We start from the raw sequence: 16,067 nt of genomic DNA, 5'->3' as shown, positions 1-16,067 counted from the left end.
GCAGGAGCAGGTCATAAAGTAAGGCATAGCATGGAGGGAGGGAGACAACAAAGGTAGGGGGGAATGATTTTATTTTTGAATTTAATGATTGAATTATGTCAAGTTTGAGAATTTACATTTGCTGTTAGTGTGCTTTGTGTAATTTAATTTTGTGGTTAACCATCATGCGTTGTTAATAAGATTATATTGTGTGATCTATAAAAAATGAAATGAAAAAATAGTGTTTCAATTAGTACTATTATGGGGGCGGGGTCTGGGTTGGAGATTGGGTAGAGATGGGCGGGGTCTGGCCCACAATTTAGCCCAGTGTTCTTCAACCGCCGGTCCGCAGACCGATGCCGGTCCACAAAATAATTATTTTATTTCTGCCGGTCTATAAAGGTGTATAAAGGTTGAAGAACACTGATCTAGAGGACCAACATTCTGCATGGCACAATGATAAATGCCACCGATGTTGGTGATTAAAGAATGGTTTACATGAATTTATTTAGGTACTCAAGCATTTTTCCCTGTCTGTCTCAGCAGGTTCATAATCTATCTAATGAACTTGGGGCAATGGGGGATTAAGTGACGTGCCCAGGGTCACAAGGAGCAGCGTGGTTTTGAACTCGCAACCTCAGGGTATTGAGGTTGTAGCTTTAACCACTGTGCCATACACTCTCCCTGGTGATGTCAAAACTTCAGGGATTTTTTTGATAGGTCAGTGGCACAGGTCTTTTCTAATCACTTTTATTAGTGTTCTCTTATGCTTTGTTGCATGCAAGAACCCTTTGTATTTTTGGCAACTTTCAATACACATCTAGTACAACATTTAACAAAAAAAAGCTAAATTGATAGGAGGTAAAAAAAATGATGTATGCCTACAGCATTTGCTTTCAAAAGAAAGCCTCTCGCACATAAAATTTAGATTTTCAGTTTAAGGGTAACTACTGCAGTTGGCATCATGCTTGTTGCAGGTTTCTGGGCCTCGCTGTGTCTTGTCAAGTAGAAACCGACGTTTCAGCCATCATGCTGTGGCTTTCTTCAGGGTATGCTGCAAGGTCTGCAATTTGTCTTTATATAGGACCATTGAAGTTTTGGGTCACTATTTAAATCTCACATTTGATATATTTAAATAAATATATTACAGAACAGTGGTTAAAGCCTGAGGTTGTGGGTTCAAACCCACGCTGCTCCTTGTGACGCTGGGCAAGTTACTTAATCCCCCCATTGCTCCAGGTACGTTAGCTAGATTGTGAGCCCGCCGGGACAGACAGGGAAAACTGCTTGAGTACCTGAATAAATGCATGTAAACCGTTCTGAGCTCCCCTGGGAGAACGGTATAGAAAATTGAATAAATAAATAAAATAAATAAATTTGCAGGGGCTGTGGGCATAGCTAGTGATATTCAACTGTCCTCGGTTTATCTGTAGATAGTGTTGGACTGAAGCAGGGACATTCTATCCAGATAATGCTTTTTGAAAAGTCTTACATAGGGCCATTAAACAGGCAGAGAATTTATAAGGTCCTTTCACTAAGCTATGGCAAAATGTAGCCTTAGCATATGGGGGAAAACCCACTTAAGGGGGTGCCAAGGCCATTTTTATGGCCTTGGTAAAAAGAGCCTTAATTTTTTTATATTAATGGCCATCTATTAGTGTTGCACTAAGGTTGTATTTTTTATTGACCATGCACTAATGTGGAAGGAGTGGACTCATGATTAGACTCCTGCCTCATTACCCTGAGGTTGTGGGTTCAATCCTCATGTCGCAAGTGCAAAGTGATTTATGTGGGAAAGAGGAACCCGAACTATAGCTATGTGATGCAGGGTTCCACTATTAGGAGTCACTGCCCAGGAAAAGGATCTAGGTGTCATTGTTGAGGATACATTGAAACCCTCAGTTCAACTTGCAGCAGCAGCTAAGCAAGCATATAGAATGTTAGGAATTATCAGGGAAGGAATGGACAATAAAGTTGAAAATACTATAATGCCCTTGTATTAATAATAATTTATTTATATACCGCCCTACCGCAAAGTTCTAGGCAGTTTACATACGTTAATAACTTTATATAAACAATGATTAAAAATACAGTACTCTAAATAGTACTAAAATTATACAATAAAAATGCTAAAATTATGCTATAATATTCTAAAATTATACAGTAAAATAAGATACAATTTGCTAAAATACAGTGAAAAACCTCGAAAACCTTCTGGTTTTAAGAGTAATATACTATTTGCCTGTCAGTATTCTGGAACATCAGTTTATAAATTTATCGAATAGATCCGTTTTTAGTAATTTCCTAAAGGACATATAAGAGTAAGCCTGGGAAATAGTAGTACTTAGCCATTGGTCCATTTACCTGCCTAAAAACCAAGCATTTTATAAAAAAAAATCTCTTATATCGACAAGGTACGGCCACACCTCGAATACTGTGTGCAGTTCTGGTCGCCATATCTCAAAAAAAGATATAGCAGAATTAGAAAAGGTACCAAGAAGGGCAACAAAGATGATAAAAGGGATAGGATGACTTCCCTATGAGGAAAGGCTAAAGTGGCTAGGGCTCTTCAGCTTAGAGAAGAGACAACTCAGGGGTAATAAGATAGAGGTCTAAAAAAAAATATTGAGTGGAAAGGGTAGATGTGAATCGCTTGTTTACTCTTTCCAAAAATACTAGGACTAGGGGGCATGCGATGAAGCTACTAAGTAGTAGATTTAAAACAAACCTTGTGAACAAAATATTTCTTCATGCATGTAATTAAACTCTGGAATTTGTTGCTCGAGAATGTGGTGAAATCAGTTAGCTTAGCAGGGTTTAAAAAAGGTTTGGATAATTTCCTAAAAGAGAAGTCCATAGACCATTATTGAGATGGCTCGGGGAAATCCACTGCTTATTCCTAGGATAACCAGCATAAAATCAGTTTACTACTTGGGATTTAGCTAGGTACTTGGGACGGCCACTGTTGGAAACAGGATGCTTGGCTTGACGGACCTTTGGTCCGTACTAGGATAGCAATTCTTAAGGTTTTATAATAGAAGAGGAAAATCCTTAGATGGTGGCAAATGAAGGTTCTTGGTTCTAGAATAACAGAAATGGCTCTGAACAAAGTGTAAGAAGACATTATAAGGCCACCTCCCAGTCTCAATAAAACAAACACCTTCTCTCTGGCACTCAGCAAGGCTTTACTTTTAAATCTGTACAGATGAAACTTCTCACACTACAATGTGAGTAGGATTACTCAGATCCTTTTTCTTGAGTTGGCTTCTATCCAAAACAAAGTAGGTAAAGCAGGAATGCTGAGCCAGTCCTGGTTGGTCCATTTTTGCTTTCTACTAGAAAAGTGTCCATTACATGCATTGCAACAGTAGGCTGGGCTCAGTGTTCCCTGCTAATATTAGCTCTCTCATTAGGACTAAATATGTTGATTTGAAAGTGGCACTACAAAGATAATAAGCACAGATGAGGAGTGGTCTGGTTACAGCAATGAGTTCAAAACACTCATTAGAAGTGAGTTCTTGGGTTGAAGACCTTTTTGGTCAATTCCCTGAAGCAGCAGTGTTACTTCTGCAAATGCTAACCATCATCAGGGATGGATCTTTAATCTGAAAGCTGTATATAAATGCTTTATTATAGAGAACAGATTTCATTTATATAATTATTATTTTTTCTTTTTTGAAAAGCTGAAGGAAGGTTTTCTTTTTGTCAGCGATTACAAAATTTTGAGCAAATGACAAGCTTTTAGTCATAAGCTTTGCTTAGCTCCAGGAGGCTTTTTCCTAATTTTAACGACCGTGTTAAAGTTATTGCTGCATTTGTTTTGTGGCCTCTTTTACAAAGCCGCACTAACAGCCCCGAAGCCCATAGAGATTTAAAGGGCTTCGGGGATGTTGCCACACGGCTTTGTAAAAGAGGCCGTAAGTGAAAAGAGTTATACCATCCCCCCTTTTTTACTAAACTGCGATAGTGGTTATTAGCGCAGGGAGCCGCACTGAATGCTCCACGCTGCTCCTTTTTTAATATTTGTACATTATCTGCAATTCCTTCTGGTGCGCTCCATCAGGGATCTAAATCTAATCCCCAAAAACATAAAATAATTGCTATCAATAACTATGACAGGAAATACAGATGTAAATATAGTAGTATATATATTCTGTCACTATTATGCTATTCAGTGTGTGATACAGTCTACACTTTCCTTTAAATTGTCTTCGGCTGCGACTCACAGCACAAAATTGCCAGCAAAGCTGAACTATTTTTACTATTAAAACAGATTTCTCAGGACAAGAGTGAGAAGGTTTCCTATAATTAAACCATAAAGGTTGGTACCAGATGTTACCATCAATAAGGGTTCTCTCCAAACCTGACCCATCTAGGGTATAGAAGACCTTTCAGGTAGCAACAAGTAACCCTGTCACTAAGTCACAAAACTAGCCCCCTACGCCTCGCCATTATATTTTAGTTCACTCAAAGCATAGCCTATGTTGCCTTGAATAGCATCATGGAATCACCATTTAATCAACAGGTGGATTTTGCCTCTCTCTTTTACACTTCCTAAACAAATGTTCCTAGCTATTAATTTACATTACAACCTATATTTGCATCTTCAGTTGAAATCCAACTCATATACAATCTCTAACAGAAGGGGCCAGTTTATGGGTACCCTGCAACAAATGCCAAACATTAAAATCCATTATTCTCTTATTTCATGTTGTTCACTAGCATTGGGATTATCTAGTAATGTACAGCAAAGTTTCTAACAGGATTTGCTCCTCAGAGCACATCATAACCACTAACCCCCTCTTTTACAAAACTGCAATAGCAGTTTCTAGCATGGGGAACTATCGCAGTTTTGTAAAAGGAGGCCTAAGTTCAGTATTTTTTAAATTGGTTTTTCAAATACAATCTACAAACATTTAAGAACTAGAAATCACTATAACATAAAGTAATTAGAAGACAATTATTTCAGAATATCCATCAAGCCCTCATCAAGGGAGAAGGAAAAAGAACCGAAAGGAAATCAGGATAATAAATCCTACTATTAAACGGTGTTGATATATTGAATTATATTCCATTCAAGATTGTATATTCTCATTATCTTTCAAAAACTGTTCTAAGTGGAATCCCACTATTGAAGTGGATCAAAAAAAAAATAAAAATCATGATTCTGGAAATTTAGTATACATTTACAGGGAAATTTAAGAAAAAAAAAAGTAGCCTTCAGGGCCAATACTCTGGGATTTAAGGCTAAAAAGGCTTTCTGCCTCAACTGAGTTGCCCTGGCTACATCAGGAAATATCATAACTTTAGCTCCACAGAAATTCTCATCTTTCTTTTTGAAATACAATTTCATAATCAAAGATTTATCTCACTCGTTAAGGCAAGTCATCAAAAGGGTTGATCTTGTTTGTATAACATCCTGAGGATCCTCTAAAAAAGGCAGTCAATTCTAATTCTGAAGATCCCAAACAAAATACCCCTTGTTCTCTTGGGAGCTTCTTTTTAGAGGAAAACTAACATTTTGAAAAAGAAAAAGCAGCATCATTTTCCATACCTAGAATCTCTCTGAAGGTATTTCCTCAAGAGGATCTCTGGTGAAAGCAGATATATAATAGGAAAATTAACAAATTTCAAGTTCCTAACTTTATCAGCCATCTCAAGTATTTCCATTTTGAAATGTATATTACAGGAATCGTTTATTGTTGAAGCTGAAACAGCTTGTAGAACTAAGACCTGAGATTGTACCAAGCTACAATGGTTATCTAATAAAGAAATAATAGAATCTACATTTACAATTTTTTTCTACTACTTCCTGTGAAAAGACCTTATTTTGAGATATAACAGATCTTAACATCCCTTCCATTAAGTACTGTATTTTTAATTCTTACAATCCTGGCTACAGACAGGATAAAACAGGAAGAGATTAGAATAAAATTTACCACTGTGGAATTTACGCCATGTTTATGAGCTGGTGGTGTCTGCAAAGTTCTTAAAGCAGGAAATCACTTTTTCAATTCCCCTCTCCCATGCTAACAGTCACAATCAGACACAGATTCCTAAAATGAAATTGTTTCTCATAAGGTAACAGCAAGCATGAATGTCACTTAAAAGTCAGAATAGGCTGGAAGACATTCTATTTCTCCATTGTGACCAAGGGATCATCATACATCTCCTCTTTGGTTGATGGTGGTCTATTTACTCTAATTTTTTACCAGGTGCCTACAGAATTGCTTTGAGTTCTATACTGATGCCTCATTTCTATTTTCTTTGCATTTCCACTTTTTATGTGTATCTTATTTTTCGCATGGGGTATATTGGGTGTCTGTTAATTTTAGATTTTGCACTAGTTAAATAATCTATTCATGTCTCATTGAGGACATACTACCATATAATCTAATAAAGAAATGCTGTAATGGTTGGAACAACAGTTAATCATACAAATTTGACACAACTGGTTTGCCATATCAATGGATACAATTACTATTTATCAGCTACGGAAGGTAAATAAGATGTAGCTTCTCTAGCAAGAGAATATAAGAACATAAGAATTGCTATACTGGGACAGACCAGTGGCCAACCCAGGTCTCAAATACATATCTAGATCCCAAGTAGTAAAACATATTTTATGCTGCTTATCCTAGGAATAAACAGTGGATTTCCCCAAGGTATCCTATGGACTTCGTTTAGGAAAATATCCAAACCTTTTTTTAAACCCTAAGCCGATTTCACCACATTTTCCGGCAATGAATTGCAGAGTTTATGTGAAGAAATATTTCCTCTGGTTGTTTTAAATCTACTTAGTAGTTTCATCGCATGTCTCCTAGTATTTTTGGAAAAAGAGTGAACAAGCAATTCACATCTACGCTTTCCACTCCACTCATTATTTTATAGACCTCTTATCATATCACCCCTGAGCCGTCTCTTCGCCAAGCTGAAGAGCCCTAGCCACTTTAGCCTTTCTTTATAGGCAAGTTGTTCCATTCCTGTTATCATTTTTACCACCCTTTTCTGTACTTATTCTAATTCCGTTATATCTTTTTTTGAGATATTGTGACCAGAACTGCACACAGTATTCGAGGTATGGCCTTACATGGGCATAATAACATTTTCATCTTTGTGTTCCATTTCTTTCCTGATAATTTCTAACATTCTATTTGCTTTCTTAGCAGAACACACAGTAACTTCAGGTTTTCTTATTTTAATTGATTACAGTTTTTGTTTTGATCAATCATATCAACATAAGGTAGCTGAAATAAAAATAGCATTCAGTAAGAGCAAGCCAGATGCTATTTTATGATTGCCAAAAACAAGATTATGTCACTGTACTGATAAAAAAAAAATTAAAAAGTCTGAATCAAATGAATCACCTGTATGAAAAGCAACCTTGCATCCTAAAATTACCATACTTAAGTGTTCACAATATTTTGTACATGGAAGTTGTGAATACAATGGTACTGGTAGTGCTACCTTCAAGTCCTATTTATTTAGGGCAGTGGTCTCCAATGTGTGGCTCCGGGACTGCATATAGATCTCCAACAGTTGGCTAAAATACTCTTCAAATTCTGTAAATGCATTTAATTTTAATCTTGCATTGATATAGTAACTACAAAATCTCTTAAGTGTGTTGTTACTCAGGTGCCTCATTTATGGAATTTTCTACTGTTGACAATCAAAAATAAAACAAGTTTTTAAAATATATCCATGCAGAATCAATTGTACAGTATTAATTTTTAATGTTTAATAAGAAGTCTGAACAAGCAGTTTACAAAAATAGTATGTGTAAGCTTGAAATCTTTTGGTGGCCTGCAGAACTGTCTCTTATTGATATTGCAGCCCTTTACATGAAAAAGGTTGGAGACCACTAATTTAGGGAAAGGTTTAAATCTGTTAGTCACCAAGGAAAAAGCAAAAATAAGGCTTTAAGGGTTGCAAAGGCTACAGGGTCAGACAAGATTGCAAAAGGAATATTAGTTTAAAATTTAACATCCACCACAAAATAGTAAAAGGAAATTAAATTAAAACAAAAAAATAACTATAATCAGTCATTACAATAAGAAAAGCAAATTTTAAAATGTAGTAGCATATTCTGTCACTACTATTCTAGTCAGTCTATGGTATAGTCTGTATATTTTTCAGCTGTGACTCTGAATACAAAATTGTCAACAAAGCTGTTGAACCTCTATGGAAATAGAATTTTGTACCAATCTTCATAGTTAATTATGGGAAACCTTTCTCAGACATGGGTCTTCCTCTAGCTCAGTTGTCTCAAACTCAAATCCTTTACAGGGCCACATTTTGGATTTGTAGGTACTTGGAGGGCCTCAGAAAAAAATAATGTCTTATTGAAGAAATAACAATTTTGCATGAGGTAAAACTCTTTATAGTTTATAAATCTTTCCTTTTAGCTAAGTCTTAATAATAATATTGTCATTTGTAGCTAAAGAGACAGATGATCAAGAAACTCTTTTATTTTACTTTTGTGATTATGATAAACATACCGAGGGCCGCAAGCAGCCCCCCAGCTCTTTCTCCTTCCCCATCCCAAATATGTATTCCAGCCCCTTAATCCTCTTTGTTTAGCCCTCTATCCATCCATCCCCCCCCTCCCCTCACCTTGTCCGAATCCAGGTCCGGGTCGGCCTGACATAGTCGATACAGGAACGACTTGGGATCTCGGCACAACGTTTGCCGGGTGGTGAGGAAATAGGTGCCCCCGACGTTCAGCCGGACCCACTTGGAGAAGCTCGCCGAGTGGGCCCCCCTCTCCCCGGGCGGCATGCCGGCACACCTACGGCAGAACGAGACCGTGAGCCCGCTGAAGTCGCAGCTCTTCTCGGCCATCGCAGCCCCTGCTTCTGCTCCCGAAGCCCTGCGCCGCACGCACAGGAAGTGGCTCGAGCTTCGCGAGCGTCCGTGCCCCCTCCGAGCGGGCGCCCAGCGCTCTCCTTCCGCTTCCTGTCTGCCTATGGAGGTCACGCGGCCAGCAGGGGGGCCAACCAGTGAAGCCCGAGGGGGCGGAGTCATATCCTGAGCCAGCCACTGGGGCTTGAGAAGGCGAGGCCTCGGCTTCAAAGCGTGATGGGTGGTTGGTGGGGTTTTTTTTTTCTTCCTCCCAGCGAAGGATTCGGGAAAACAAAGGGAAGCTGAAGGCGAAAGCTTGAGATTTGTCAAAACTAGAACGATTTAATGGTGTCAGAAGCAGCACCAGCGATTTTCTGCTGATGTTTTCTGAAACGATGGGTGGAGCCAATATAAAGCAGTTTTCCCAAATGATGTGGTTAGGTACTGAAGCAGTAAGATGAGTGCGTTGTCCACGTTGGCGTTTGCCCTAAAGCTTGTGGACGAAGATGTTTCAACGGTCTATCATAAGAAAGTGTAAATGTTATGTTCTTTATACATTCATTGTGGCAATCTTGAATCCGACTTAGCTATATATAATAAACAGGATTGGATTAATGCACAGTCAGAAATTTAGACTTAGAGCAGCAGGTCTCAAACCCTTTGCAGGATTTGTAGTAGAGAATGACACCATAACAAAATTCATCACCGTCCCCGCGGATAACCGCGGGAAATAAACCCATGTCATTTTCTAGTGTCTATTTCATCCTCTGTCCTTCTACACCAGCATTATTCAAAGCAAAGCTTGCAGGTCAGTGGTTGTGGCCATTCATACTCTGATTCTTCCCTCTTTCCTTAAAGAATGACATGAGGATGGTTTCCCGTGGTTAGCCGCGGGGATGGGAACGGTGATGAATTTTGTCACCGTGTCATTCTCTAATTTGTAGTACTTGGAGGGGCGCAGAAAAATGTTGTTAATGTCATATTAGAGAAATGACAACTTTGCATGAGGTAAAACTCGTTATAGTTTATAAATATTTCCTTAATTGCTTCTCATAATTTCAGCTATGCACCGCTGAAAGCAGTGCAACATGCAGAAAGTGAAAAGCTATCAAAGTAGCAACTGCAAGAGACAAGGTACTATTTTGAGGCCCTCACTATTATAATGATTCTTTATGGAAAACTTGTGCCTTAAGTGTTCGGTGGTTGAGTCCGCAACCGCCTTTAGCTCTCACCTCCTCCAGCACTGGATACACGCACAAGCTGCACTGCCTCATTTGTTACCTTATGTTCTGGAATGTTGTCCGCCTCAGTGCTTTAACCTCAAGCAAGCACTTTCCTTCATCTGTGCGCGATTGTGAGGTGGAGTGGAGAGGACAATCGCATACAGACACAGGAAAGCTCTTGCGTGAGGTTACAGCAGTGAGGTGGGCAATGTTAAAAAAACATAAGGTAATCATTGGAGGTAGTGCATCTTGTGCGTGTGTACATAATCTCTGCTGCAGGTGAGAGCTGAAGGCGGTTGCGGACGCGACCACCAGACACTTAAGGCACAAGTTTTCCACAAAGAATCGTTCTTTATAATACCGAGGGCCTCAAAATAGTACCTGGCGGAGTTTGAGACCACTGACTGAGGGACTCGTTTTTGACAAGTAAAAGAAAAATAACCCCTGTGCTCAGGAGGCTAGGGTTTCTTTTACTCTCCCTCTCTGAATTGTACAATTTTGTAAGCTATCTCAAGGTAAGAAGGATAACAAAAGTCTCTAGGTATTTTCATATTCTTCTATAGATCTCCAATCCTGCTATTGCCAGCAACATACAGATAGGATCCAACTCTAGGTAAAGTAAGACAGTATGGGAAAAGTTCTTCCAGGACCTTGGACAGAACAAATAGAACCACCCATTCTCATCAGAGAACAGCTGGAGTTCAGAAGTACTGAAAGGGAAGGGCTAGAGGTATCGCTACCAATGGGCAAGCCTGGCAAAATGCCCAGAGCCACCTGCAACTGAACACCCCCCTACTCCCTGCGCTCAGCTACTTAACCAACTAATAGGTCCTCCACAGTTACAGCATCAGAGAGGCTAAGATTTGCTTCTCAGGCTAGTGTGGCCTATCGTCTGCTGTATCCTGCCATGTTGCAACTTCCTAAGGGATGGGACAACACATTAGCTGAACTTTTGGCTATTCAGGGTAGGCAGTAACATGTGCAACTGTGCATAGGACTATTTATAGGTATCAGAATGGGGACCACAAGGGCCAGGGCTCCTCTCCCCCCAAAAAGGGCACCGGCATCACCATCTTCTCTCTACTGCGGCCCACCTTATGAGATGTAACTTCCATTTCCTCAGAGATGGTCCTGCAGTAGAGAGGAGACATCAGCGCTGGCGACAAGGTAGCATATGCTGTCACCAGCGCCATCCTTTGGGCCACAAATTAAGGTAGATCGCGGGGCAGGGGTAGAGTAGAGCCAGGCAGAGAGAGTGCATAAGGAGGGAGAGATGGACTGAAATGTCATGCTCCAGAGAAGGGGGTGACAAGAGAGAAAGTGTGGATGAGGCAGAAAGTGTTAGACTAATGGAGAGAGGGAGAGATATTGGATGGGAAGGGCAGAAAGGAGAGATGTCACACACAGGGGAAAGGGCAGATAGTGAAAAGTTGGACTCATGAGAGAGAGAGAGGTTGGTTGGGGCACAGAATAATAATAATAATAACTTTATTTTTCTATACCGCCATAATCTTGCGACTTCTAGGCGGTTCACAGTGAAGAATAGCTGTACAATCAGCGACTTACAACATACAGATGGAGAAGAGGTCACAGAGCTGCCTGTGATTACATAGTGCAAATTAGTTAGAAGAAAGATATACATAGGTTGCAATATAGTTTTAACATGTTACAATAAAAATATTGGAAAAACAACGAGTAACAGAATACAAATGGAGAAGAAGACATTGAGCTGTCAGAGAATATGAAATACAGAGGACCGGAGGAGAGAAAGTGTGTAGAAGGTACTGAGAATAAATGTTGGACTAGTGAAGGGAAAGGAGGGAGAAACGGAGGGGGGCCAGGAAGGAGGGATACAGGCTAGAATGTACTGTTTGTTTTTAACATCTTTGGGTGGTGGGAGGTCATGCCTTAATCCCTCCAGTGGTCATCAGGTCAGTTTGGGCACTTTTTTAGCATTTAGATGCTATTAGAACAGGTCTAACTCCAAAAGTATAAAAAAAAAAAGCGCAGAACCTTTTGTTAAAGGTTTGATTGTGCCTGACCAGCGTCTAAGTCCTAAGCTTGTCCAAAACACACCTCTAACACCCCCCCCCCCCCTTAAGATTTGGACACACCGGAGACAAAACAACCAGAAAGACATCTAGAAAGTCTGTTTTGAGAATGCCAATTTGGACGTTTTGACTAGTAAGACATCCAAGCATTGGTTTATGCTGTTTTTTGGACGGTTATCTCTTTTGAAAATGAGCCTATTATTTTTAAATGCAGCTGATGTAAAAGTCATACGTGCACATACTTTTTATTTGGAATTGCAATGTTTTCTCTTTAATTTCCCGTGCATCAGTATGTTATTAGTTTATAGCATCAGACATTCACATGATTTTAACAGGAGTTAAAGTAAAAGGTATGCTAGAAACTGGCATATATTTTTACTCATTAATATCAGCTCCAATTCCAGGCCTGATGTTACACATTCTGGGACTAGGACAAAAAAAAGTAGGAGGGTGCCAAAGCCTACTAGCTGTCTTTATTTCCTTCAGCTTTGTGCAGTCTTTGAGGGCCCCTGCACCCTAGTAATGCTAGCCTTTAAATAGAGAGGCTTTTTATTAAAAGCTAGTCAGAATGTATTAAAGTTGTTCAATAGAAAGATCGCATCTAAAAATTTATTTTCTTTTACCTTTATTTCAAGATAGCCATAGGCTTGGGAAAAAAAATCACATGCTGATAAGTATTTATCTAGAACCAAATGCTATACAAAGCTTTTACAAAAGTATATTCTTCCCTTAATAGAAAGAATAGACAGAAGCCTGACAACACACTTGTACATACCAGTAGAGATGAAGGCCTAAAGATAAAAGAATTGTCTCTGTATTCTGGGTGCACAAATTTAGGCCTTTCATCTCCTTAGGGCAATGAATGGTGATTTTCCCTATAAAGGAAATATGTAGAACTGAATATCTATATTAACCCTTTCTTTTTATTTAGATCCTTTAAATAAATAGGTTTATATGGTCCTTATGCTCTAGCTAGATTGCCTATTCACATGAACTGCTCAGCTCTACTTTTACTAAAGGAATACATTATTTAGTACTGAACTAGGAAAAGTAGCAAAATGCTTCCTAAAAAATTAATTTTAATATGAGTATATGCCATCCATAGTTGACGGAGAAGATAGGACTTTTGTTTTATAAAATTATGCCAAACTGCTTTCACCACATTTTCTGCAGTAGATTCCAGAGTTAATTACACAGAGTGAAGAAATATTTTCTCCAGTTTGTTTTAAATTTATTACATAGTAGTTATTATAGGGGGGCCCCTAGACCTATCATTCCACTCCACATTTTAGACATATATTTCCCCTGAGCTGTCTTTTCTCCAAGCTGAAGAACCCTAGCTGCTTTTAGTCTTTCCTCATAGGGAATTGTCCCACCATGCCAACCATATAGGCAGCCAAACATAATGGGGATGATATGTGCCCTCCCTCCTAAGCTGCACAGTTCCCCCACTTGAACTATTTGTGTGTGTATGTATGTTCCAGCATAACTCTGAAACGCATGGAGAGATTCCAACCAAACTTACTATCTGGGAAAAAAATACTGTGGGGGGTGGGAAGGGAGGGGGGTGACATGTAAAAAGAATAAAAAATGATAGATATTAGAGTCTAATCCATAGTTTTCCATAGAGAGGACCATTCTTGCTGCTAAAAATGAAGATATCCATGATTCCTTTTCCTAAGATTGGGATAAATAACTATCTGGGCAACACTGGCGTGACAATAAAATAATCAGCACACTGGAGTTGTCGCACCTTCACCTGTTCTCACAACATGTGGGCCGCAGACTGTACAAATCTGTCTAGCATCGGGCTCATGCTGGATTTGGTCACTCTTCTTTTTGTCACCCTTCTTGGTAACTTTTAAGTCTGTTGTATTTTTTTTTTTTTTTTTTAAGACGTGGTAACAATACATGTGCAGTCACACCACGGAGTGAAACAAAAAACGCTATTCTCATTTTTGTTTTCCATTCCTTTCCTAACATCATATTTGCATTCTTAGCTACCGCTGCACTGCCTCTCAACTTAAAAGGTATGTAGGCAGGGGGGGTGGAGGGTCCAGGCCAATCAGTGTCATTGGAAAGTCTGAGGTGCTCACTCAGGCTACCAAGGATATTTGAGGATGGGACTGGAGTGTCCTCTATGTGCATGGGGTCTAGGATGATTTAGCACAGCCATTTCAGCATGGTCAAGTTTCAAGTTTATTTAAAATCTCTTATACCGCCCAATCAAGCCTTCTAGGCGGTGTACAAAAACACCAAAACAATGCGCCAATTAAAATACAATTTAAACAAAAAACAAACCAGGGGAAATGACATTTTTTTTAAAGACCTTGACAAACCGGAACAAAAGGGACGAAAGGTTAGAACTACAATTGATAGAAAGAAAGAAAACACTCAAGGGAAAAATAACAAAGGGAGGGGGAATTGAAGGTTGAAACCTTTCTTGAATCTAACTGCAGCTGTTGCAATGGCAAGCGCTTACCTTGCTGAGGCTGTAAGGTTTGAGAGAGGGGGAAATAAGCCCCTTCACCCACCCATGATCTTCTTCTGCCTTCAGATCATCTGGTGACTTCAAGGTTTCCCCCCCCAGTACATTTTTTTCCCTTTACGCACCTGTGGTCTTCTTCTCCTGCCTCTGTATCATCTGGTGACTTCAAACTTTGAGAAAGGGGAGCATGGCCCCCCCTCTCATCCCCCCCAATGCTTCTTTCCTTTCCCTTCACCCACCCAGTCTTCTTCTCCTTATCACCTGGTGACGTCAAGGTTTGAAAGGGGGGGGGAGACATCATCACAGATCAATCAGGTACATCTTAAATTTTCCTTTTATATTGGAACAGAAAGTTGTCCAGAGGGAAGTCTTCCACAGTGAAAGAGCCTTGATCAAATGTCCCATTCCCTTGGGAGGTGCAGGGGGAATAAAATCAGGGAGCTGGGTCAGTACTGATAACCGGAGATTTTGTGTAAGGCTTCTAGCTGATAACAATGCAGTCTCCTATGTGTATGAATCTAGTGTTCTTTTCCCTGCTACCACAAATTTTTTTTCACCATCCTAAATGCATCCATCCCTGACTCTTTACCCCATATAGACTTGTTAAAGTTTTAATGTTAGCCTTAGTCACCATGAATAAAAGGCAAAGAATACAATATAAAAAAAATAGGGAAATGCTTATTTTATGATTTATGATTTTAGATAGAACAAAACAATGAGGGGAATTTTGCAAAATGTGAGACTAGCACCCAAAATGTCTGCCTAAAGCTTAACTGGATGATTTGAAGGGGATGGGGGCTCTAGACTTCTTTTGATAGATACATAGCGTCACCTAGTAAAATCTCTCATGAACTTTCCATCAATATACATTCAACATACGCTATCCCTCCAACGATTAAAATACTAGGAATTGTCCTAGATCAACATCTCACTCTGAAAACCCAGATTAATGCAGTTGTATGTAAAAGCTATTTCACCGTATGGAGATTATGAACAATTAGACCTTATTTTGAATTCTCTGCTTTTAAATTACTGGTTCAGTCACTACACTTGAGCCTTCTTGATTATTGCAATATTGTTTATCTGTCAACTACTAAGAAAGAACTGTTGAGATTGCTACTGCATAGCATTTAGACTGATCTACGGATTGAAGAAATATTTTACCGTGAACTGCATTGGTTGCCTGTGGAGGCCCGGGTATTGTTTAAGCTGGGCTGTTTCTGTTACAAGGTTTTATATGGCACAGCCCCTATTTACTTGGCCAATAGTTTCTCCATAGCTACGCATAAATACAGCAGAAAAACTCATGCTTTGTTTAACTTTCCTTCTAGAGAGTTGCATGGGGACAGAAATCCCGCCCATTCCCGCCAGGATCCTCTCCATACCCACCCGTCCCCGCCAGGATCCTCTCCGTCCCCACCCGTCCCCGCCAGGATCCTCTCTGTCTCCACCTGCCCCCGTCAGGATCCTCTCTGTCTCCACCTG

General features: G+C 39.6%; 1 protein-coding gene across 4 annotated transcripts in view; it reads right to left on the bottom strand.

The window, feature by feature from the left end:
- The window catches only part of KCTD5 (potassium channel tetramerization domain containing 5), an 89,538-nt gene extending 80,601 nt beyond the window's left edge, over window positions 1–8,937 (bottom strand). For all 4 annotated transcript variants that reach the window (XM_033914089.1, XM_033914091.1, XM_033914088.1 and 1 more), the window contains exon 1: window positions 8,593–8,937. In XM_033914089.1, the coding sequence (XP_033769980.1) occupies window positions 8,593–8,820 (228 nt within the window). In that variant the 5' untranslated portion in view covers window positions 8,821–8,937. The remainder of the gene's footprint in view (window positions 1–8,592) is intronic.
- Between the last annotated feature and the right edge of the window lie 7,130 nt (window positions 8,938–16,067).

The sequence above is a fragment of the Geotrypetes seraphini genome, chromosome 11 (genome assembly GCF_902459505.1).
Source record: "Geotrypetes seraphini chromosome 11, aGeoSer1.1, whole genome shotgun sequence".
NCBI lineage: Eukaryota > Metazoa > Chordata > Amphibia > Gymnophiona > Dermophiidae > Geotrypetes > Geotrypetes seraphini.
The sequence above is the reverse complement of the archived record's forward strand: the minus strand, read 5'-3'. Positions and strand labels throughout refer to the sequence as shown.